Source organism: Fundulus heteroclitus, chromosome 21 (genome assembly GCF_011125445.2).
Source record: "Fundulus heteroclitus isolate FHET01 chromosome 21, MU-UCD_Fhet_4.1, whole genome shotgun sequence".
In the NCBI taxonomy this organism is placed as follows: Eukaryota; Metazoa; Chordata; class Actinopteri; order Cyprinodontiformes; family Fundulidae; genus Fundulus; species Fundulus heteroclitus.
In genome coordinates, this window is record NC_046381.1 from 13,960,638 (window position 1) to 13,986,441 (window position 25,804).

Here is a 25,804-nt window from a genome sequence, read left to right on the forward strand (position 1 = left end):
GTAGGACTGACAATGCGAAGGATCTTAAAGGGACCAAGAAACCTAGGGCCCAGTTTCTTGGACACTGCCTTTAGTGGAAAGTCTTTAGAAGATAACCACACTTCTTGTCCCGGGGAGTAGGTGGGTGCCGGGAGTCGTTTGCGGTCCGCAAACCTCTTGTTGCGAACGGAGGTGCGCTCAAGGGCGGCCTTGGTCCGATCCCAGACTTGCGGCACTGCTGAAGGTACGACCTGACGGATGGAATGGTAGAGTCGGGGAAGGAGGAGGGAAGGAGTGAGGGCTGATAGCCCAGGGATGCCTCAAAAGGGGACAAACCAGTAGCTGCAGAAATGTGCGAGTTATGTGCATACTCCACCCATGCGAGGAGCTGGCTCCAGGAGGTGGGGCTGTGGGAGCAGACACAGCGGAGGGTATTCTCCAACTCCTGATTGAGCCTTTCACACTGGCCATTTGACTGGGGATGGAATCCGGATGTAAGTGAGACCTTAGCCCCCAGGCATTGACAGAAGTTACGCCAGACTTGGGAAGTAAATTGCGGGCCGCGGTCGGAGACAATTTCTACTGGCAGGCCATGGATTCTGAACACATGGTTGAACAACAGTCTGGCGGTCTGGTGAGCGGATGGAAGTTTGGTCAGAGGTATCAGATGGCATGCCTTAGAGAACCTATCAATGATGGTGAGGATGACTGTCTTGTGATTGGATGGAGGTAGACCGGTGACAAAATACAAGGCTATGTGTGACCAGGGACGGCTAGGTGTGGGTAGAGGCTGCAGAAGGCCCGTAGGCGGTCTGCTGGAACCTTTGTTGCGGGCACAAACAGGACATGCAGAAACAAACTCATAAACGTCCTTGTTTAGGGATGGCCACCAAAAATATCGTCTAATTAGGGCGATAGTGCGAGAGGAGCCAGGGTGACCAGAGAACCTGGAGGACTGCCCCCAGCGAATTACCTGGGAACGGACAGCTGATGGAACATAGAGTCGATGGGGAGGACCGCCTCCAGGGTCAGGTTCGTTCTCCAGCGCCTGTTGAATCTGCCTCTCCAATTCCCAGGTGACAGCCCCAATGATGCAGGGTTTTGGGATGATGGTCTCTGGGTCAGTGGAGTCAGGAGTGGCCGGGAACTGTCGGGACAGTGCGTCCGGTTTAACGTTCTTTGAGCCTGGGCGGTAGGTAATGGTAAAATTAAAACGTGAAAAAAAACAGTGCCCAACGGCTCTGACGAGAGTTAAGGCGTTTAGCAGACTGGATGTAGGAAAGGTTTTTATGATCTGTCCAGATAATAATTGGCAACTCCGTCCCCTCCAGCCAGTGGCGCCACTCCTCTAGAGCCAGTTTTATGGCCAGCAGCTCACGATCTCCCACGTCGTAGTTTCTCTCGGCTGGAGAGAAACGCCTAGAAAAGAAAGCGCAGGGATGGAGTTTGCCATCAGAGGCAGACATCTGGGAGAGGATGGCCCCAACTCCTGTATCAGAAGCATCAACCTCCATAGTGAACTGGGCCGACGGATCTGGGTATGTCAGGATGGGGGCTTGTGTGAACCTCTCCTTGAGGAAACGAAAAGCCTGATCGGCTGCAGGGGTCCAAGTGAAGGTTGTCTTGGTGGAAGTGAGGGCCGAAAGGGGTGAGGCAATGACACTAAAGTCCTTGATAAACACTCTATAAAAATTGGCGAAACCAAGGAAACGTTGGAGGTCTCTTCGGGTCTTGGGTGTGGGCCAGTCCTCCACAGCCTTGACTTTGGCTGGATCGGTCTTCACCTGTCCACCCTCAAAGATGAAGCCAAGGAAACTTATGGACTCACGGTGGAACTCACATTTCTCTGCCTTAACAAATAAACGGTTCTCTAGGAGCCGCTGGAGGACCTGGCGTACGTGCTGCTGATGTTGTTTGGGGTCTTTGGAGAAAATGAGGATGTCGTCTAAATAAACAAACACAAAATGATTAATGAAGTCTCTGAGTACATCGTTTATGAGGGCTTGGAAGACGGCTGGGGCGTTTGTTAAACCGAAAGGCATGACCAGGTACTCGAAGTGGCCGATCGGTGTCTTGAAAGCCGTTTTCCATTCATCCCCCTCCCTTATACGGACCAAATGGTAAGCGTTACGGAGGTCCAACTTGGTGAAGATGGTGGCCCCGCGTACAGTTTCAAAGGCTGAAGCCAGAAGGGGTAAGGAGTATTTGTTTTTAATGGTTATCTGATTAAGGCCTCTGTAATCTATGCAAGGACGAAGTGTTTTATCCTTTTTTTGAACAAAGAAAAAACCTGCCCCAACCGGAGAGGACGATGGGCGAATAATGCCCGCTTTCAATGACTCAGCTATATATTTCTCCATGGCTCCCTGTTCCGACTGAGACAGTTTATAAAGACGGGCTGACGGCAGGGGGGCCCCTGGAAGGAGATCTATGGAACAGTCATAGGGACGATGAGGTGGAAGGCTTAGAGCTAAGTCTTTGCTAAAAACACGTCGGAGATGAAGATACTCGGGTGGAACTAAGGACAGATCGGGAGGAACCTCAGGGGAGACAGGACCAATCGAAGAACGGGGAAGGGCTGACTGGAGACACAATGCCAGACAACTGGAGCTCCATGTTTCTATTCGTGACTCCCTCCAATTAATGTGAGGGTTGTGGGCCACCAACCATGAGTAACCCAAAACAACAGGAGAGTGTTTAGTGGGAAAAACAAAAAAAGAAAGGTTCTCGTGATGATTACCGGAAGAGATAAATTTAAGTGGAAGTGTCTGATGGGTAATGGTGGCTAGGGGACTGCCATCCAAAGCAACAACTGAGACTGGGGATGGTAACAAACGAACAGGTATGTGGAGTCTATTAACTAAGACTGGATCAATAAGGCTTTGCTCAGAGCCTGAATCAATAAGAGCTGAGACCGGATGTTGAGAGTCTTGAAGACAGATAACGGATTGTAAAAGTAATCGGGGAGCGGGGGTCTCAGAACATGCGCCCGCCAGTATCCCCTGGACTACTGGCGGGCCGGATCTTTTGGGCGAATGGGGCAGTCAGAACGAAAATGCCCGGAGGCGCCACAGTAGAGGCACTGTTTAGCCCTCATACGCCTATCTCTTTCTTCCGGGGATAGGTGAGCTCTGCCTAGTTGCATGGGTTCTTCCAATGGTTGGCTCTCTGAAAGGGCTGGACGGAAACTGGGAGGCGTGACTAAGGCGGGAGAGGTGAGGCGTCGCGCCGGAGGAGGGTCCTGCCCCCGTCTCTCACGGGCTCTTTCACGGAGCCGGTCATCCACCCGAACAGCTAGAGCGATAAGCTCCTCTAGGTCTCGGGGTTTGTCTCGAGTGGCTAGTTCATCTTTTAATTTCTCGGTGAGTCCGTTAAGGAATGCCGCTTTAAGAGCCAGGGCGTCCCAACCTGCCTGAGTAGCCAGGGTTCGAAACTCGACCGCGAAGTCAGCTACCGAGCGACCCTCCCTGTTTCAGGGACCACAGTCTCTTAGCAGCTTCCTCCTCGCTTAACGAGGAGGAGAAAGTTCTTTTAAACTGTGCTAAGAAGTCGGCATAACTAAGACTGAGAATACTTGTTTCGTCGATAAATGACTCCGCCCAACTCAGGGCTCTATCTCTGAGGAGACCGACAATATAAGAAATCTTTCCAGCGTCATCTGGAAAGGACTGAGGGGAGCGACAGAAAACTAAGGAGCACTGCAATAAGAAACCCCTGGATTTATTCAGCTCACCAAAGAAGGGTTCTGGAGTAGGAGCGGACACCCCGACACCAGGGATCGGAGCCGGCGCGATATCAGCGGGAGGTTGGACAACTGGGGGAGAAGAAGAGGTAGGTTGATTCCTGCTTAACTGTCCTCTTAGGTCCTGAATCTCGTGAGTTAGTGAGCTCACGGCTTGAACAAGCTGCGTCTGCTGTTGGCTCATGGTTTGTAATAGAGCCTCATGCTGTCCTAGCAATAACCCCTGATGGGAAACTGCGCTCCGCAGTTGCGCCCCTGAGTCAGACTGGTCAGTTCTTTCTGTCATGATAGAATAGAACGACTCAGAATCAGGGCAACCACGGAGACAAAACAGTTTAGTTGAATCTGGTTTATTGATCTGGTTATTGTTTAGAGTGCAGGGTCTCAGGTGTTGGTGGTGTCCGGTTAGATAGTCTTCTGGTCTGCTTGGAGAGGTGAGAGAAAACTGTGAGAAACAGCCTGTGGCTGCTGAGGATGTGGAGGTTGCTAAACTCACTGAGTCGGAGGCTTGCCAAGGACCAGGAGGGGTGATGTCCTGGGTCCGGGTGAAAATCCTGAGATGCTCTCTTGTGCAGATGGCTTGAGGGTGGACAGGCAGGTGAGCTCTAGGAGGAGGGCTTGCACTGGCAGGCGATCAGGGAACGTTCAGTTGCCCTAGGGTTCCAGGCTTGAGGTATCTGTGGCGTAGGCGAAAGGTTCACGCTGGAAGCGAGAAAGAACTGACGCCCTCCTCCTGGCCTCTGCTCCTTAAGAAGGGCTCCAATTAGTTGTGATGAGAAGCACCTGCCCGTCACACCCTGCAGAGAAGAGAGAGAGAGAAAACCCGGCCCTGCACCCAGGCCTGGAGTGTGACACCAACACATTGCGGTGCAAAGGAGAAATAGCTTTTGGAGGTCAGCTGTTTTACATCAACTCCAACCCAATACGGAAGCACATTACTGTTCAACATGGCCGCCAACCACATAGACATCATATACGTAGACGCGTCTTTGGGCGCAGGTTCGCACGTCAACGTCACCGCCATATGGTATGTGGCACAAAAAAAGTTCTGTTGTAGTGAACGTGGATGAGAGAAGATGCTTCATTCCTGTGCTGCATGGAAATGTATTCGGGCTGATTTCACTACTTGTATCTGCCTTCTATAAACTAAGGCTGCACCATGTTGCAAAACTGGACACACAGAAGCTGCAGAGTGGCAACACTAGGAAAAAGCTGTGCAAGACCATTCTTTTTCAAGGTTTTTAGCTTGCATACAGTACAGATTATTGTATTTAGACATAGATGTGCATACATAGATTTTCAAGTATTATAAATAAGCCAAAAAACAGCTGTGTGATTATATATATATATATATATATATATATATATATATATATATATATATATATATATATGTGTGTGTGTGTGTGTGTGTGTATATCTATTTGTGTGTGTAAATGTGTATGTGTTATGAATATAAGGATCAATTTGTTAAATCTAAACATTGTGGTCTTCATTATGTCATAAAACCGTGTCACATGTGTAACTTTATGAACAGACTTTTTGGGGGAGTATTAAAGAGGTAAAATTACTAATATGAGAAAAAAAGACCTAGAACAATAAACTAAAAAAAAACAAAAACATAAAAGTGGTAATGTTATGAGAAAAACATCATATTATGAGAATTAAGAGGGAACATTTCCAGAATGTTTACAGTTTGCAGAATTATTTCACTCCTGGAGTAATAGGGCCAGGTTAGATTATTTTAATTATTTATATTCTTTACGAGAATCAATTTAGGAGAATGATGCTAAAGGGATACGAAAATAAACTTGTAATATTGCAAAAATAAAAATATTACGAATACAAAGTATATTCTAAGATTAAAGTCCCTCTGATACTGTTTAAGTGACTGAGTAACTGCAGATTTGCCACATATAACATGGCGGACGCTCTGACGCATCGCAGCATAGGCAGAACCCCCCCAACGACGCGTCTACTCTTATATTATGTCTATGGTCAAACACATCTTCCTAACAGGAAGTTGTGATTGTTTTGAATGATTCTCATTGGCTGCCATGGGTTTTAGCTTTGCGGTACACTGCCCCCTATGTGTATGGCATGTTTAAAAGAATGATCAGTGGTGTGTTGGCACAGGTTTGTAAGGATGAAAACATTTCTAAAAATGATCCAGTGTGTACGATATTATTTTTAAAAAGGATATGAAGGAGATCTGTATTTATAAAGACCCATATGTATATGTGTACAAGGCATGGTAAGGGATTTAATGGATCTCTGGAATTTTTAAATGGGACAGGTTGTGAGCGTTTCACTCCAGGGGGGCGATTGCTTTCACAGCTCTGGGGAAGAAGCCGTCCCTGAGGCCTCGCTTACACAAAGATGGGTTTGGCTGTATCCAACAAACGTTTTAGTTGGGTAGATCTCCTTTACCTCTGAGAAAGAGCATCAAAGCTTGACTAACTTTTGCTAGAGAGAGCATAGAAAAAAGGCCAGGACTTCTGGAATAGTGTCTTTTGAACAAATTAATCTAAATTTGCCCTACTTTGAGACTGGAACAGAGAACAGCTTTGAAACTAACCCCATGAAGTGTTATGCCATTATAAAATGACGAACTATGGCTTCCAGCACACAATGCAGCTTGAACTCGAACTCGCAGCATGCAACAAGCTCGGGCTGAGACTTTGACTCCCCCCAAAATGTATAACTGCGGAAGCCCGTAAAAGTTTAGCTCCTTCTCTCGGCGCTTCTGCATCAAAGAGACCCCAAAGAATTCTCAGCTGAGTTCCCTCGTGCCTGAACACGCGATGGACCCTGTGATAAACGTTTTAGCTGGACAAATGTTGCACATCACCGTTTACTCTTCGGAGAAGAGCTTTTAAGCTTGGAGCCAAAAGATGAATCTGCGTGATTTACCCTTTTAACCTCTGTCATGGGATTGACAAAGGAGATCTGGAATCTAAACCTAAATTGGAGCATACGACCCCAAGGAAAAGACCAGAAGTTTCCCCCTCTTTCCGTCGATTGATGAGGCAACATCCTTTTCTACCTTGGCCAGGCAAATCACAAAGACCGCTAAAGTGATGCACAGAAGGCCTGTCGCTCTTCCAGGGATTTCTAGGCTGGTGGAATCCTTACACCAGACAAAGATAATCCGAGCGGGGAGGAGCCGAGTAAGGCGGGCGAAAACGGTCTCTCAAAATTATGCGTCAACTTTTAGATATATCATTAAAAACAGCAAAAATAGCTAGATACAACACAATTAACATCATAACCATGGTTAGCTATTTCAGATGTATTGTCATTACTGGTGTCTGAGATAGACTGGCGACCTGTCCAGGGTGTACCCCGCCTCTCGCCCATTGAACGCTGGAGATAGGCACCAGCAACCCTTGCTACCCCAACAGGGATAAGCGTGATGGAAAATGGATAAATGGATGGATGGATGGATGGATGGATGTCATTGGTGTTCAGTTTAATGAGAAAGGAGATGAAAATAAAACTCTTAAAAGCTTCTGTCGCAAAGAAAATTACAACCAACATTTTGTCACCTTCATCAATGGCCTTCATAGTTGAAAGATAATCTGCCTATGATTTATTTTATGGCTCAATTTCTGGGATGATTATTTGCCTCCACCCCCCCTTTTCAATGGATGTGTTTCATTGGTGTCTGAAATAAAAGTTTTTCTACCAAGAATAAGTAAAAGGTCTCATGAAAAGCAAGACCTGTGCACCTTAACACACAACTGATCCAAGAAAGGGTTTTAATTGGACATTTAACATTTTGCAGGGGAATTTCAAGTAGCTCTCACAAGAAAGTGCTGAACTCTGTTCATAACTCTGTTCTGTATAGGAAAGGTCACCGTTAGTGAAGATCTTTTGATGCAAGTATTTTACTTCAACTGTTGAAGAAACTTTTTGCTACGTGATTAACATTACAACGTAATATATGTAGAAGGTTAAATATGATACTCTGTGAAATAGAGCAGCAGACAAATATAATGAATAATAATTCTTGATGAAAGTGATGAAAAAAATCTTTCTTAGATGTTTGACTTAATTGCCATTATTAGGCCTTTGCTAACATTAACTACTGCCTCGCTTCTTTTCTAAACAGTTGTATTTTGTAAAGATTATTGGATGCTTTATTTTTAGTTCATTTATTTAGAGCAGAGTTTTGATAATTTTTAGGTTAGGATACTTTTTTTATCATTATTTAATATTGTTCAGCTAATAGAAACTAGAAAGCTTGCCTTGTTCTGGCTGATACTAAGTTGGTATTCCTTTTTTTTTCTTTATTTGACCATTTTAGTTACCCTATTTGTATTTTGGGATCCACCATGGCTCAGTTTTGGGGCTGTTGCTTTTTTCTCTGTACCTTCTTCCTTTAGGGTCTATTTTGGGTAAACATGGTGTCTCCTTTCATTCTTATGATGATGATTGCCAAATTAATGTGCCTTTAAGGCGAGCCAATGCATGGTCCATTAAACCTCTTTTATTGTCTTGAGGACATTAAACCTTGGATGGCCCTAAATTTACTGCATTTCAATAAAAAAAGACAGAGGTTCCTGTTTTTGGACCTAGTGGAAGATGTTAGAGGCCTCCTGTTGATCTATACTCCACGGCAATGTATGTTAAGGCCACAGTAAAAAACCTTGGTTTTAAGACAATGATTATAAACTTGACACTCAAATAAGTGTTGTATTAAAATCTAATTTTTATCATTCAAGAAAAATAGCAAAAATAGAAGCAATCCTTCCAAGGCAACAGTTTGAAGCAGTAATCCACAGTTTCATTTCATTGTTATTGGATTACTGTAATTCCCTTTATATCACTTACTCGTCTGCAGCTCTTGCAAAATGCTGCCGCAGGTCTTTTAGCATTAACACATAAAATTGAGCATATTACTCCAGGTTTAGAGTTCATCTTAAAATCTTTTGTTTTTTTGTTTTTAAGGTCTTAAACAACCTTGCCCCACCTTGCTTGACAGAGTTTTTCCACCGCTACTACCCCAATCTGTCACTCAGGTCCGCTGACCAGTTGCTTCTCAGCTTTTTAACTATTAATGGAGTTTGTTATCATTGTTGTTGGTAGTAGTGATATAAATGGTAATACATTAGTAACAGTAATACACTTAACCCAATGAGAAAAAAGAATTAGATGTGACACATTTTTTTTCTTTGATAGCTTAAACTTTATTTTATTCCATTTCATCAAAGATGTATTCAAAGTATCTTAAATCAACAGCCCGTCTGGACTACAGAGTCAAGGACAGCAAATCTGCTTTGTGCACATAAACATGGCTAATTGCACAAAAATGTCATCACATACGCGGAGGAGTGTGACTGCAGCAATAGGTTTGTGGAGTATCAAGATGTTCTGCTCAGTCAGAGAAAGGTCAACGTGTGATTAAAATGTCAGGTTGTTCTCGCAGTGTCTGTGTCTAAACATGATGTTTAACGGTCGCTAGTAAACATTCACTCCTATCATGAAGCAACTAGATCATTTCCAAAAAAACAGTTTCATGGATGCCTCTCTTCCTGTTTCTGGTGGACATGAAAACATGATTGGATTTGGTTTTTTGAATTTGATGAAAAATTACTGATTAATCCAATCAAATCCAGCAAAATGCTCAAGGAATGTTTTGTCTGTTTCCAAACAGCATTATATTTAGTACTACCTTCTAAACAAACCTGCTCAAATGTTCTTTTTCTCCCTTTGCCAAAGTGTGAAGCATGTCAGCAGAAACACATCTGAAACATAATATTGTTGTAGGTCAAGTGCTTCTGAACAACATCCCCAAACTTGTTTAGTTTAATCTCTTAGGATTGGTTGATGTCTTGTCAAACAAAGCTCACAAATCCAGAGACAAGGTGAGTTTTCCAAATGAGCCCTTCTGACAGTTCCATGGTCCAAATACCAGGATCATCTGGCAAGTTCCTTACAGACAGAAAGACTTTGCAGAAACCAATTGGAGCCGCTTTCAGAGAAAAATATGTGCTGATTTAGCGTGCTAACAATCCACCTAGACAGTACGGATCTTTTTACTTGCTACAAATCTTCCACAGCACCTTAATAATAAACTAAATACAGTAAAAAAAAAAAACTGCCTCGTTTCTGCACTGCAGTAAAGCTATAGTTAATTTGATGATTGAATAATTTTATATTAATATGTTGGGTAAAATCCAGTAAACTACATGCATCCAAGACGCCAGTAAACTCAAAAACCTTCAAAAGGTGTTGATCAAAAGTATTTTAAAGTTTTTTTTTACCTTTTTTCAGTCTGGTCCATATACCAATATGTTGTTGTGTTTATTTAAACTGGAGGAAAAGAAAGAAACTGTGGAGCATTTTCACAAAGGTATTTGCCGGTGCTTAACTGAGCAGGCATTTTATTCTGAGAGGCAATGCAAGACCTGTTCCTAAAGCATATTCTTTGAGCAACCATAGGGGAAACTCTGCGTATGATTAAGAATGTACATTACAGCGAGCGCAAACGGTGTGATGTTCTTGAAGATCAGAGCTGTTTTTGTCACTCAGAGTAATATTTACGAGTCATGTTTGTCAAGTCTCTCGTGACTGAAATAAACATTTCCTCATCAAAATGACATCTCAGGCTTCTAATGCAGCATCGCTGTACTGTTTGTGCTTTTTTCTGTCTTTGTAATGATTTAGTTCCTCACTGTTTATTTCCTTCTTTATATCACACTACATATCATTTAGAAAGTTTTATTCTCCTCACTGTGAGCTGAAAAATATTTAATAATACTGGCACACCATTTTCTAAATACATTTAGTTCTACATTTAAAACCTTTCGTCTCAATTCTGAATAGTATAGACTTTGAAATTTAAGGTCTGAATTACAACCTAATAAAGAAGGCAAGGTTTAGTAAGATAATAAATAACTGTTAAACTCCTGCAACCTTACAAGTATCCTTGTAAGGTTGCAGATGGCTCAGATCGCAAAAATAAAAGACTTCAGACTAAGCGTAGATTTGTGCTTCAAAGACATGAACTGCTGGCCTGAGGCTTGAGTCATAGTAACAGTTTTTGTTATCTGCTTTTATGCTGCTGCATGCATTTTACTTTGAAAGGATGAGTTTGATTAGTAGTCAGTGAGGTTTATAGTGAGGTTTGGGCTCATAACAATCTGTTAATGTTAGATGTAGCTTCATAATACTGGTGGTAATTTCTGTGTAGGAAAGGAAAAAGGAACAAAAGGAACCTCATGCCAGGACGGATTTACAAAGAAAAACAAAAAACTGTGATTTCACAGAAGGTGGAATAAGCCCTATTATTCCTATTTATTTTGTTTTTCAACAAATAAATTTTGTTGAAAAACAAAAAATTTTGAAAATCAGAATTGAAAGCTTATGATTGCAGAGCATCCTAACTGGTGCTTCACATGCAAACAAGCAATAAATTAACTAAACAAGTTCTGTTTGTACTGCAGAACTGAGGCACACAGGAATTTCTGTCCTGTTTGGCGAGGGTGAGACGAGAAACGTGAGTTTTGAAGCATGGGGGACAATACCAGCGTCACGTAATGCTCATATAATTCCAAGTAAATACGGTTTATCTGGCCAGAAGCTTTTATGCTTTAATAATCTGAAACATTTTCAGATTCAATCAAAGCTTGTTTCCCCAGAAAAATCAGTTGAAGAAATGCATCACTACCTTGTCTTTTATAAATAAGGGATAATGCCCGACAAGCTGTGTGGAGGACACTTGCTTCCGTAAAGTCCATTAATTTCTGATAATGGACAGCTTGAAGGGTATTATCTTGCCTATACCATGGTCAGTAACAAAAATAAATCAATCAATTATGAATACTTGAGTGTTTTTTTTCACTGTTAAAATCATTGTTTGAAAAACTATTTAATATGTCTCATTGTGACGCGTTGCCAACTTTCTTGCTGTTACCAGCTAACGTTTGAGCCAGCGCGAATAACTAGAACAATCAGGCTATTTGAGAGGAACTTTTTTCATATCCCAAAACACTTTTTAACAGACACCCTGCAGCCAATCAGAATTGAGTATTCACCCAGATCATGGTATAATAGGTGAGAATCATTCATCAATTTAGAAATGCCTTTCCAATGGGGTTCTTCCATAAGTTATAGTTCTTAAGGTTTTGTGTGTCGTGTTGCCACCTCAGTTTTAATTAAGATTATAGTAAAAAAGTGAAACATTTTCTCTTTCTCTATGATCAGTTCAGCGGCTGCTGTGTTCATGGCTGAAATTCTACCGCCTAACAGGGGCGCAAACTGCTCCCATCTTATTTGTAATTAGTGCCATCTGCTTTGTGAATCCAAAATGGCCCATGCAACGTAGTTCCAAAATATAGCACTGTTTTGTGAACTCTACTCTATGTGACAAGCAATAAAGTTAATAAAAACCTGATTTAAAACTGCTTACCTGCAGTTCATACTCTAAACTCTAACATACATATTTAAGATTTTGTATGTGTGATTACGCTTGATTTGGTCTGGCAGCCTGTGCTCTACGTGCTGCTCAGCTTGATGTATGATTTGTTATAATACATATAACAAATCATACATGTAAGAATTTGGAAGCATCTTGGTATGTGCAAAGCCTCTAACTCTAAGAGTAAAGGGATTGCTGCAAAGCCATAGACAATGCAGACGATTGTCCACTGTGGCTCTATGCTATGGAGTGAATGCTGCTTGTCAAAACTTGATGCAATCTACTGGTTTCCTTAGAGAGGAAACTTTTTGACTAATCTGTATAATCTGATTGAATTTGACTTTGGAAAGTGCCTTGAAATGACATGTATCATGAATTGGCACTATATAAATTAAAATTGAATTGAATTGACTAGACACACGTGTCTTACTGTTCATTATTGCCTCAGAATAATAGAGGATATGTAATTTATGCTAAAAATAAACCTCTCTATATACAAGCCTATAGGTTGAGTCTGTTTCACTTTTAGTTTTTGCACATTCTTCATTCACACAGATTTATAAATCCCCTTCAGCTCTTCGACCCTCTACTTGTTTGTTATTCTTCCACAGGAGTCCAACTCAAGCTGTTTACATCTCTGTATATTGGCTGTGCATGCTGCTTGCATCCTCTGCTTGTTATTTATCAGCTGCTTTGCCCTTACAGAAAGAAAAAAATATATATCCTGAACCAAGCTGGCCATCCAATTATTGCAAAAATAATTCAAGAAGCTCTTTATCTTTAAAATGTGGATGCAGAAAAGCAAACATTCAATTACTGGTGGATCCCAAGTGTACTTAAAACTTGACAGTTTTCTCTAAACTTTAGAGATAATTCAGGTTCTGGCTCTAAAATGTTAAATTACAATTTCATGTCTTCAAGGATTATGGACAATAATTTTCTTTGTTCGCATTAATTCGCTGAAACAGTTTAGATAAAATATCCAAATATTTCACTGTATGTTAATTTCCCGGCTTAGAAAAGGTTAGATAAGGATTTTTCTCAAATGTCATTTAAAATTTAGATGCAAAGCTTTGCCTTTAGGTAACACAGTTATCGTCTTTTTTCATGCAAATCCTCATTCCACGTGCTACTTACAGTATTATCGGGTACTCCTGATCAAATTCCATAATCCACAGTGAAGATATTTTTCTAACAAGTGCGTTTTGTAATTTGGAGCCCGAGGTCCCTGCTAAAGAAGAACAAGGTCAGCTGAATCAGAAATGCGACTCATTGTCTGATCTGACACCTTTGTGGTTCACTTTTGGAAAATAAATTACTGCTTGGCAGTGAAGAAAAGCCTAAAAATAAGCACATGCTCCTTCGGGAAGTTAGTTTCCTGATTATAGCTGCTTCAGGCGTTTATACCATCACACACTTACACACTTACATTTATTATAGAAAGTCTGTGTATTTTTGTCAATAGCTGCACTTTAACACAAAAAAGAGGAGCCAATAAATTTAATATAAGAAGAATTGTTTTGAAGAATTCCTGTTTTTCACTCACATAATATTCAATTAAGCAAAAAGCCAAGACTTTGAATAATTAGACGATCACAGCATCGACACGTGATAACCGAGATATCTGAACGAGATATCTAAATTACAGTTACTGTAATTTATGTCTTGTGACATGAGCACTATTAAACATTTTAATATTAAGGGTTAGAATTCCTATAACAGGCTTTGACAAGAGAAATAACTTTCCACAAGCTTCCCATCACAAGCTTTGGAAAATGACAAAAAAAACAACAACTCAAGACCTAAATTCAAACAAACTGAGGTCATTTGTCCTCAATGGTTCTTATAAGATAAAATAGAACAAATACTTTTGTTGTCCCACAAAGGGGAAATTCAGGCGTGACAGTGGCATTAAAACCCCATAGAGTTACACACTAGATCAGGAACGAATAACAAGCTCATCTAAAGTTAAATTCTAAAGCAACAGAAAGATAAAAGGCAAAAATAGATTAAGTGTTGCACAATCATCGATAATACAGCATTTTCAGATAAAGACACAATATTCAATTTAGATGGACAATGCAGGACTCGATTTACACAACGATATGAGAAAAATGTTAAATATGCATGATTGTACAAGCAGCACCCCAGAGTAGCTAATGTGTGTACATTAACAAATGTACAATAGCATATGAGAAACTAATGATACTCAACCAAAAAAAAAAATGCTAATTTAAAAAGTTAAACAGGGTTAGGTAAAAGGAAAAAAAAAGTCATGTCCTTATACTTTTTGAATGTAGTTTGAGGACATTTCCTTTAGCAAGCGAGCAGTGTACAGTGAATAAAAAGGATTTAAAAAGAATTGCCTTTCCGTCTTTATAAGTCCCCGTCATCCGCTAGCAGGATCCATGTTCCTCAGAGGTCAAGCCTTTGGGGGAAATTATATCAACGCATCCCATTTCAGAGAAGTTTTTACTCTCTGCTAGAAATATATTCCACTCGGCCTCCTGCACTCTGTCCTGTACATGAGCAACAGAGATAACATATTTTTTTTTATCTAGGTGCTCCCCCAGGGCTGCATTCATACCAAAAAAAAATCCTCTTTTTGACAATTGAATTTTGATCTGTCCCCTAATGTGGAAGCGAGCAAAGGAAAGGCCTCAGATAACAGCCCTGGTCCCAGGAAAAGGTTCCTGCAGTAGAAATGACACAGTAGTGTAGAGACCCTCCTTGTCCCACTGATAAAAATCCAACAGTCTGCTGGCTGAAAGGAGGATACAACTCGTCTCCTCCCTCCCTCCTACCTTTAGTCGGTACATGTCCGACTATAATGTAAAGTGCCTTGAGTCATCGGTATGACTTGAAAAGCACCTTTACAAATTCAGCCTATTTGTCATTAAATATAGAAGGGATTGTGAGAAATCTTCAGACCGATGGCTTCAACGCATTACGAGAGAGAAACAATAAAAGTGAAATTTTTCACCCATTTTGTTGGGATGGGGTGAAGGGGTTTCCTGAAGTGTTTTCACTCTTCAAAGAGGGTTGCAACAGCAAATGTTTGAGAACCACTGCTATGTTATGCTAGGTAAACTATGTTAAAATTAGAGGTAGGGTTAGGGTTAGGTTTACCAGCTAATATCAAGTTATGAACTGAGTGTCACTCTACAAATAGAACGGTGAAAAGTTATAATAGTCTGTGAAGTATACACTTCAGTAGGCGTTACATATGCTACATGTATGCTGAGATTTATGTAACAAAATCAGAATGGCAATAGACAATATTAATCTGACGGAATCAATGTCAATACTAATAATGTAATTATTTTACATAACACTTATTTATATTATCAAAAAACATAATCCTGGAGAATCTTATACGACAAAAAAGGTACTTGTTCATAAACATTTCATATATGAGGGAAAAATATGGTTGTACAACGAAGAACTCATCTTTTTTTCAACTTGAAGAAATCTGATGAATTTAAATACTCACAGGGAATTGTAGTTTTAGTAGCTTCAAATCTAACTGAAACTGCCTCAAGATATATATATATAAACTAACCAAAACTAAATCTATTCAAAAGAAAAACACTAATTAGATATAATAATAAAAAAAATCTATATAGATTACCCCAACATCTAAAATTTAATGACTTTATAATGCTGATGGATGATTCTTCATTAGGGAGAAATACTTTGAGCATTTTTCATTATGATGCTTAAATTCAAACTTGCTCAGCTTGTGACCGTGACAGATGACACAAGGTTTAATCTTAGATCAAAGTGTATTCCTGACCTGCCTCGCTTTGTTGATCAGAGCATTCCGCTACACGCCTTTACTCTAAACTGCACTGGCTTTGTTTAGTGCTTCTCACATTCAGGCAGAAGTAGACTGCAGAACCGAGGCTTTCACAGTACAGTTATAGATAGAAAAGGGTAAAAACTGTCGCTGTAATGGCAATTGTGCAGAATATGTAAGCTGAATGCAGAACAGTTTGATTAAACACAATCAAATTCTGTACATACAAATGGTTTTTAAAAATACTCACCTGTACACTGTGACTTTCTCCTGCATTGTTTACATTTCAATTGTTTTACTTTTAAATCACTGCTGCACCGTATACTGTATTTTAAATCTACTGTAATTTACAAGCTGTATTCTTGCACAAATGCCCTTTGCACAATCAATTCTGCACATACAAATGGTTTAAAAAATACTCACCTGTACACTGTGACTTCTCCTGCATTCTCTACATTTGAATTGTTTACTTTTACATCACTGCTGCACCCTATACTGTAATTTAATTTTACTGCAATTTACAAGCTGTATGCAACGGAATTGCATTCTGTACGCACTCTGTGCATACAAAATGACAAATAAAGTTGTCTAAGTCTAAGTCTAAAAAGCTAAACTAATATAAAGAGGTGGGGCTGCTTAAAGGTTCATTGTAAACTATTTAATAGAGGGTGGCACTAATCTTACGAGCAAATTCAAACTTTCCTAGATCAATTTTATTTGCATTTTTTTGCAGGATGCAAACAAAAAAAAAATCTTAGCCTTAAAATTGTTCTCTTTTCTGCTGCCATCAGTACAAGCAGGGTTGAAAGTGCACCCTTCATATTTAAAGTGTCACATTTTCCTGTGTCGCTCATTTGATGTTTGATCCTGAGAGGTGCTAATGCCTGCACGGGGGTGTTGAGGTTAGCAATGATTGCATCTACTGTAATGTTGCATCCACTGTAAAGGTGCTAAAATGCTGCACAAGTACAGTTTTTGGAGGAAATACTTGTAAGAGAACTCTCTGTTTGGAGTGAATATCTGGGAGTTTCACAGAGTAATGGTGGGAAGGTCTGCTAATTGACACCTACTGAAAACATTATTGTGAACCGATGGTTGGTTCGGGTATGTTACAAACTTGGCTCTTTTATCCATGAAAGCATGCATTGCAGGTGCACGAAACCATCATATCCATGTCCTTGGAGGGCCTGCATGTGATCTGTGAGTGGTTCCACCTAACAGCCAAGAGCTCCATCACCTTGTCTCTCAGCTGTGCTGTCAATAGCTGGATTTTAACACATCTCTCAGTGGGGGAACAGGAATGAGCACTGAATGCTGGGTCACACTTATGAGCCAGCAGCAGCAGCACAGGAGCAAGAGAGAAAAAGCCCAGAGGTGTGGATTGGATCTCCATCAGTCCACTGCTCTGAAAATGGCTTAAAGAGAAGACGAAAAAGGCTTTTTGGATAAGGTTATTAGTTTACCTAATAATTGCACTTGATCTCTCAGAGATTTAATTTAACTGATTAAACTGAAGACATGTATACAAAAAAGAGACCTTAAACTATATATAGATTTAAAAAAAATACTTCAGTGTAATAAACATGCTTATGAGTGAATTAGGGCAAGGTAGGTTTATTTATTTAGCACAAGTCATACATAAGTAACCCAAGTTCATTACAGTATTACCACACGTATTACCATCTTAGATACCACAGTAGTATATTGGCTAATTTTGAAAAGGAAAGGGAGAAATATTCTATGACGTGAGTGTGAACAATAAAGGGACTGTAATATTTAGAAATTATGGAGGGAAAAAAACAGGTTTGATTTTTCAGAAATAAAAAAGAAACAGGATGAAACTGGGAGGAACTCAAAGTGCATCCCTCTGATAAAGCAAGTGTCCTATCTCGTTATCTAGAATAGAAAACCAGACTGCCATAATCATGAATAAGTACAGTTGAAATGGCTACATAAAAATAATTATGTCAACAAATGGAGCAAAAACAGTCAGTTTAATTCATTTTAAGTATATAAGAAATGGTTTTAATTGATATTTTGTGTATTTTAAGGGTTAGCATAACTGCTCTCTGTCTATGCAATTTACGCCTTTAAATTGTATTTTTTTAATGATCTAATTTTTTTTAATCTATCTTTTGAGTTCTTTAACTTATGCATTTCATAACTATTTTCAAGAATTATTTTCATTATTATTTTCTGTAATGATTGGTGCAGGTGAACCCGATATTCAGCCGGACACAGAGTTGCGGCTGCAGCAGGCAAGCAGAACCAGACTTGAACAGATGAGTTATGGCTGATGGTGCAGGCAGGCAGGGATGAGCAGAGGACCAGAGGAGGCAGGTGAATGGCAGAACCAAACTGACCAGGGGTTGCAGACAGTGGCAGACCAGAATCAATGAGGCAGGAGCTGACCAGAACAGATGGTGTGGACCGAGGAACGGGCAGAGCGAGCGGCTGGAGTTCACAGGGAACCAGGCAGAAATGTGCAGCACATAGACAACTTTCATCAGTGAGGGTTGGACACAAATAAAACAGAGGAGTCCAGCTAGCTGGGCACACAGAAACTGGTAGAGAGACGGCGGCAGAGAGTGGATGAAAGAGGCAGGTATATGTGAGCAGGTGAACAGGTGAGCAGAGTTGACTTCAATTAGTGCAGCAGGTGGAGCTGATGAAGAGCAGAGTGGCGGCTGGAAGGAGACTGAGCTGATTGGATGATAACTGGTGGAGGAGAAGAGGACAGCGCTGATTGGGTGGTGGCTGAGAGGCGACAGGGCTGATTCTAGAAAAGTCCAGAAAAGTCCAAAACAAACAAAACCCTAAATCATGACAACTTTCTATTCCCCCTTTTTTATATAGTTCTTTTGCTGAAATTAATCATTTTGGCATGGCATTATTTTTACCATAATTTCTTTTTTAATTCTGTACAATTTCTTCCTATTTAAACATGTGATATTCTCATTATTTCCTCATCTTTGGATTTTGGGCCGAGTTACCCTAAGAAGGCAGCCCATTTCATTCTACTGGTTCTGATCAGCAGCATTCACATCATTGCCGCAGACGGCGTGATGATTTTTTAATCTACTGTCCAATCCGATTGTTACTTGACTTGAGGATTGTCAGCCTTACTCCTGTGTAAACCCTAAAATAAACTACAGACTATCTTAAATCTGTGGTTTTAAATGTAAATGAGCTGGTCCAGATTCATAAGATATTTTATCTTTCGTCAACGTACAAAACCCAACAGCACAGATTCCACCTTCCTCAATATTTATATATATATATATATAACAAAAATATGAGGCCAAAATTTAAAAATTAGTGAAACATAAGGAGGATACTAAAACCCAGGATACATAAAAAAAAAAAAAAAAAAAAAAAAAAAAACGAACCACAGAGCATAAAAATGGGTGACCTTAACTTCTGGTTTCCTCTCAGGTAGGATAACAGCTACCAATGACTACTATGTAGAAACCCACTTTAATAGCATTATGCTATTCCTTTAAGAACACAGGTCATAAAATACATGGTTCACTGCATTACTGATCAACTAAAAAAAACTTTTCTTGTTACCTTCCCAATGATTGATAGTGCTGTGTTGTAACATTTACCAGATACCAAAGTCCAAGTGCTCTAACAAAAAGTAGGCTGTAAAATAAGCAGTTATCTCATCTTAGGCTACTTCAATACTAAGATAACTGTAGTAGCTTGTAAAAACAAAATTATACCTTTGTTTGACTTTTACTAAACTCAAGAGTCATTCAGCTTGGTCAAGGAGGCTGAAGAATGAATCACATTTTGAACAAAACTTACTGTCAGGCGAAAATGATTTTAAAACATTTCTTTGAATGCTGATGTTTTGTTTTCCAATGTTTTGAATAGAAATGAGAAATTATGAACATTGAGCCAGACGTTTTATCACCTTACCTGCCGTGTTCGTGAAACCTTATTTGATGGCGGAAAACCAACAATCCATTTCAGACGACTACTTTCTTTTTCCTGTTTCTGAGTCCCCCGAGGTAAGTCACTTTCTGTGTAGTTGCATATCCACATAAAGCTTTCACAGCGCGCGCATTGATCGTGAAGGTCAGACAGTTGAGAATTAGATGCTGCATAACCAGTTGAGAAGCATCTCTGCAGTGCTCCAAAGCGTTTAAATAATTTATACTTTGTAGTGGGCTTAAGTGCAAAAAGGGTTCATTTTTGTTGCTTCAGTGATGATTTTTAAATGTTGAAAAATTATAATAAAACTGATTTTAATTTTGAATTATGGTAAATATTGTTTGATTCAGAATAGCTTGTAGTCAACTGAATTAGCAACAACAACAACAAAAAAAACTGTGGTGTAAGGCTTTCCCTTAAAATTAATTCTGAACCTTAGATCATACAAAATACCAGATATGGACATAAGAATAATCTTTGATGATGTATAAAAGACATCAAGTGGCTTTTTATAAAGGAGAAGCGGCATGAGGAGGCAGCCAACTTACAAAGAAAGGATGTATAGAAAGGAGTGTGCTTGGAGATGGAAGCTGGGCAGCAGAGTGCTTAGCCAAGTCCAACTCAGTACTGCTGTGAAGGCTGTTTAACATGCCGTCACTGGTCACTTTATTAGGTACACCGGTTCAGCTCCTTACTAACAACAATCCCACGGCAGCAACTCTAAGCAGACGGATTGCCGTAGTTTAACACGAGTATCTGAATCGGTAAAAAGAGAAGATTTAAGTGACTTTGAAAGCTGTATGATTGTCGGTGCCAGACAGGCAGATCTGGGTAATTTGGAAATGTTTAATCTGTATCGATATTCATACACGGACATCTCCAAGGTTTACAGGAAGTGGCCCAAAAATAAAATAGCCAAGCCAACTTTATTTATGAGTGTTTTTAAAAAACAGCACAACTGACCTAAGGAGTGAACAAATTTAATAAAACACGAATCCAAGAAGACCCATAAAAGATGTAAAAGGAAAACAAATAACATGAGCTCTCTCTGTCTGGGTCAAAAGCCAGTGAAAAATATGAGTTTTCAAAGCAGATAGGAAATTATAAAGTGAACCACAGGAGCCTCCACAGAATAAACCCTCTGAAAACAATATCCAGTAAGCTGCAGTTGCTGAAACAACCAATAATTACAACAATGGTATACAGAATATCCTCTCTGAACATATAACATGTCAAACCCTAAAGCAGATGGGGTCACTCCTGTCACCTAAGAGCAGGAAACTGAGGCTACGATTGCCACAGGCTCGCCTTATTGGATAATAACAGATTGAAAAATGTTACTGGTTCCAATGGGTCTCTGAATTTTCAGCTGGGAAATTCAAATGGTAGGGTCAGAATATGGTGTAAAGAACAGGAAAGCATGGATTCACCACAGCATATATGAATGGTTCAAGCTGGTGGTGGTTGTATAATGGTGTGGGGGATATATTCTTAACACATTTAAGCATCTAAAAATCAATTAAGCCTTGTCTAAGTGCTAAAGACTAACAGAATCTTCTTACTGTCCGTGCCCACCTCGCTATAATTACGTTCAACCCATCTTCTAATGGTTACTTCCACCATGATAGTCAGATTTAAATACTCTCAAACCGGTTTCTTGAACATCACAGTGAGTTCATCCTAATCCACAGTCACCATATCTACTTGCTACAGTTTTCTCCCTTAGATTTAGACAAATTTGATCCATCGCGTTCCATCTGACAAATTCTCCTTCGGTCTGAACTGAATCAAAAAAACAAAACAAATAAACAACAATTGTGATCTCAAGGTACACAAAGCAAAACGGCTCCGATCTTACCTCTATGCTTGTCGCTGAAGTAACTGAAATATGTCGGACAGGTTATCGTCACCACTTCTCCGATTCTGGCCGAAGGCCAGCAGGCGATGATGTCCCACATCCCCTGGCAACCTGACAAAAAAAGGACCGGCAACACAAACAGGGCATCACTCATCATAAGGCGGGAGACACACACAAGCAGAGCAGGGAGCGGCAGCAGAGACCTGTTTCTTTTAGTGGCTACAAAGAGCCTGTTTCGCTAAATGTTTTCATTCAATGCAACCAATTATCTAAAACATTTTAAAGCAGATTATATATAAAAAAAAAAAATTAAGGTTCAAACTACTATCTGTCTCTGTTTTCAGGTGTAAACAAGTAAACCCCAGCTCATACGTTGAGGTTACTGCTGTTCAGGCTCTGTAACTTGGTGAGATGCCGTGATTTCCTTCTAAAACCTTTACAGAAATCCGTTCCCAGCCCTTTTCTAAAACAGACATCAATGTCGCGACCTTGTCAGCGGTCCTACCGCCACTTAATGCACTGAAAAGGCTTATAGGATGGTGTGAAAAGATAGAAACACAAGCTGTGAACCGCCACAAGTTGAAAACAAAGGATGTCTCTCTAGACGTCTCTGAGTCTTCGGCGTGAATGCTTTGTATCTGCCGGAAAACTGGCTCAACCATATGTTGTGAATGTATGTTTTCTCATAAATGCACAGTCTGCTAATTCATTTGTTCAGGAAGTGACCTCAGGGTTGAACTTCCGCTACCTTCCTGCCGAGGAAGCAGATAGGAGAGCAGAAAGATGAGGGTTAGCGCAGAGATAAGGAAAGCCGTTCCCACACCCGCTCTTCTTGTGTGACCACTTAAAGCAAGGCGCTGAATATCCAGTAGCGAATACGGCTGTTTTATTAAAACCGAAGGCAAATGTAGAAGGGACTGATACTGTCTAAAAGGGAAAAGTCATTTTGTGCGCTTTTAAAATTACAGGAATCACAGGAAACAATGACTTTGAGTGGGTGAGAATATAAAGTAGGAATAATTCAATTTGTGTGCATTGACAGGCATTGCTGCGTTGTTAAATCACTTTTGCAGAAGTGTGCCGTGGAAGCATGTCCATTTAGAGTGGTAATGTCTTACACCTACAGATGATGTCACTTAGTCCTGCTTTTTTCTGCCTGTAAGTTAATTTTGTGAATTTGTATGACTTCATTTATTATTTAAAAGCTTTGACCTCCTGCGGTAATTGAATTACTCTACTTGTTTGTACATAAATGGGTCTCGATATGTGAATATTAATTAATAATACCAGTAAGCAAGACTTTTAGTCTGGTCTTGTTGCTTTTATTGTGTGCATAATCAAAAAGCAGTTTTAGAGAAATCGTTTTTCCATTTTTAATTCAAACGTCTAAGCGTTCTGAATGAACTTATTTTGGATTTACTGCTACACAGCGTTATATAGGACCGTCTACATTTTTGGTGCCCCTATAAAAAGCCTTAAAATCATTGGAGGTATTAAATTAAGCTCCATCAAGTAAGTAATAAATAGGAATTGTAACCCTCAGTTTATAGGCACTATTGAGTGAGAAGGAAACAATCTCTTGTTGAGAAGTAATGGCTCACACTTTCCACTTTTATTGACAACCCTGACGATGATATATTTGTAATTGAAGCAGCTGTTTTATTCTTCGTTTATTTTCTAAGCTGATAAGAGTTTACGGGAAATTTTAATAAGTAATTTCTGACTTTTTTCTCTAATTGGTGTAACACAGAGGCCCCTTCCCGTCTGCCACTCTTCAAAATAAAAAGGACAAGAGAGCATGTGATTCAAGGAAGGCAGACGTGTGTTCGTCTTTATACATCAGCAAACGACAACAAGAAAATAGCCTTTTGTTCAACTCCACCAGTGCTTTAACAGGAAGCTTGTGCTTCGATCAAATGAGACGATTAAGCTTCTCTTGCAGCGAACTGTCCAGGTGGGTCTGGTGTAAAACAAGGTTCACACTTTGCAATTATTAGATAACTTAAGCAAAATCTGTTAATCATAAAGGAAAACATCCGCTTATGTGCTCGAATCGCTGTTCTGTGGACGTTATGTGTGATGGAAGCGCCAACCCCTGATTTCAGAGCTCCCAAAACCAAAAACGACCCGTGACAAATGTCAAGCAGTGTCTGATGCATTCTGGGAAAACTGACACCTGATTCCTTTCCTCTTTTGCGGCGCCGTTTCTGCATCTACCGCCGTCTCTTTTCCCTTCCCCCTTCCTCCGCTCTTCACCTTCCAACTATAACAATAAGCCCACTAACATCCGTAACACGCTGTCTGTTTATTGATGGGGCCGACATGTCGGATCCGTTTGACGCGAGTCTGCTGCGGCAACAATTCATGCAGTGTGACAGGAGCTACTATAGCATCCCGCTCAGTGTGACACATTCAAGGCCCGTACAATTTTTTTCAAGTCGTTCAGCGTGAGCCCGGCTTTAGCTACAAGATGAAACGCCTTTAAAAACTCCTCATGGCCACTCTCAGACGGGGAGGACCTGTGATGCTGTGGGCCTGGCTTTCTTTCAAAGGTCCTGGATGCCTTGTTGGACTCTATAGTACGGTGAAAAATAGGGCATTACCACTAAAAATCTTTTCAAACAGTTTTCTAGTAGCAAAATAAATGACTGGAATTGTAAGGATTTAGAGGGATTTTTCCTAGGCTTCATTTCTGTTTCAAGGTTGATCAAAAACTTGAAAAAAAAACTCACATATTCCGTTTCTACCACTGATAATAGCACTTTATCTACAAAACGTCAGGGCGTACAACCTTTACTCATTTTTTATTCAGCCCTGCAGCCTACTATTTCCTCTTAACAGCCCCCCTGCACACCCTCCATAAACATAAAGAGGTTTCAAGAATGACCTGAAGTGACATTCCCAGTGGTGTGGTTTTCACAGCGCTCCTTCTCCAGCTCAATCTCGTTCACCACGTCGCACATCTGCACTGATAATACCTGCAAAAAAAGAAGAAAGCAAATATGATTTCAACGTGGCACTGTCGTTAGTCATAACATTTGTCTCCAGTGGTTAAGACAAACAGAGAAGTTCTGTGCAAGTTTTTCGTTTCTTATTTGCAACATTCTTGCAGCCTTTGATGCAAATTTTCCATCCAAATCAAGCTCTGGCTGATAATGCGGTAAATGTACAGAAATGTTCTCTATGTCAGAAATCTAAACACAGCTCCTTCTGGGAAAAAGAAAAATAGATGCTATCATGCAAATGGATTAGGAAGTGGAGAGGGGAGCCGCTGAGTAATCGGCTGCGATTGTTCATCTGTGTCAACAAAGGCTGAAAAATGCGGGCTGACAGCCACTGGCAGAGAGCCGGTGGGCCAAAGAAAACGTGTAAGACGGAGCAGCAAAAGCTTGAGAAGGTCAGAGGAGATGAGCAGAGAGAGGGATAGAGGAGTCTGTATGAACCAGAACGTTTTCATGAACTCTCCCGGCCCAAACTCCAATACTTAAAGTAGTGAGAGCGATAAAGGTCAGAGTAAAAGGAGTGCTGGATCAAAAAGCACTTGATGTGTTAACAATTGGATACTGCATGGTCAGTAATTGGTACGTATGAATACCTGGCAGAGGGAGAAAAAACTGGAAAGGACAGAAGGCCTAAAAGGACACACACACCACACACACACACACATATATATATTATATATAGAGAGATGAGAGATAGAGATAGGAAGAAGAGAGAGAGCGAGATAGAGGAAGAGAGAAGATTATAGAGATATAGATAAGATAGGGAGAGATATATATCTATATGAGATATATATATTATATATGCGAGATTATATATCTATTATAAGAATGAGTAGGTGATGAATAGACTATAGTACTATAATATATATATATATATACATATATATATATATTTATGATTATATATATATATATATATTGATTATATATATATATATATCTATATTGTATATACTGAAAATAACGCATTTTTTAGGATAATTGCATCAGACAAATAGAAAAGCGACATTTTTCATGCAGAAATGGCCACTTAATTCAAAGTAAGTTTAATACTGGCTTA

General features: G+C 40.1%; 1 protein-coding gene across 1 annotated transcript in view; it reads right to left on the bottom strand.

Moving 5' to 3' along the window:
* vipr1b (vasoactive intestinal peptide receptor 1b) overlaps positions 1–25,804 on the bottom strand; it is a 71,116-nt gene that overhangs the window by 28,093 nt on the left and 17,219 nt on the right. The window contains exons 2-3 of the mRNA XM_021307360.2: positions 24,630–24,720; positions 21,743–21,853 (exon numbers count right to left, since the gene is read on the bottom strand). Coding sequence (XP_021163035.2) covers positions 21,743–21,853; positions 24,630–24,720 — 202 coding nt within the window. The remainder of the gene's footprint in view (positions 1–21,742; positions 21,854–24,629; positions 24,721–25,804) is intronic.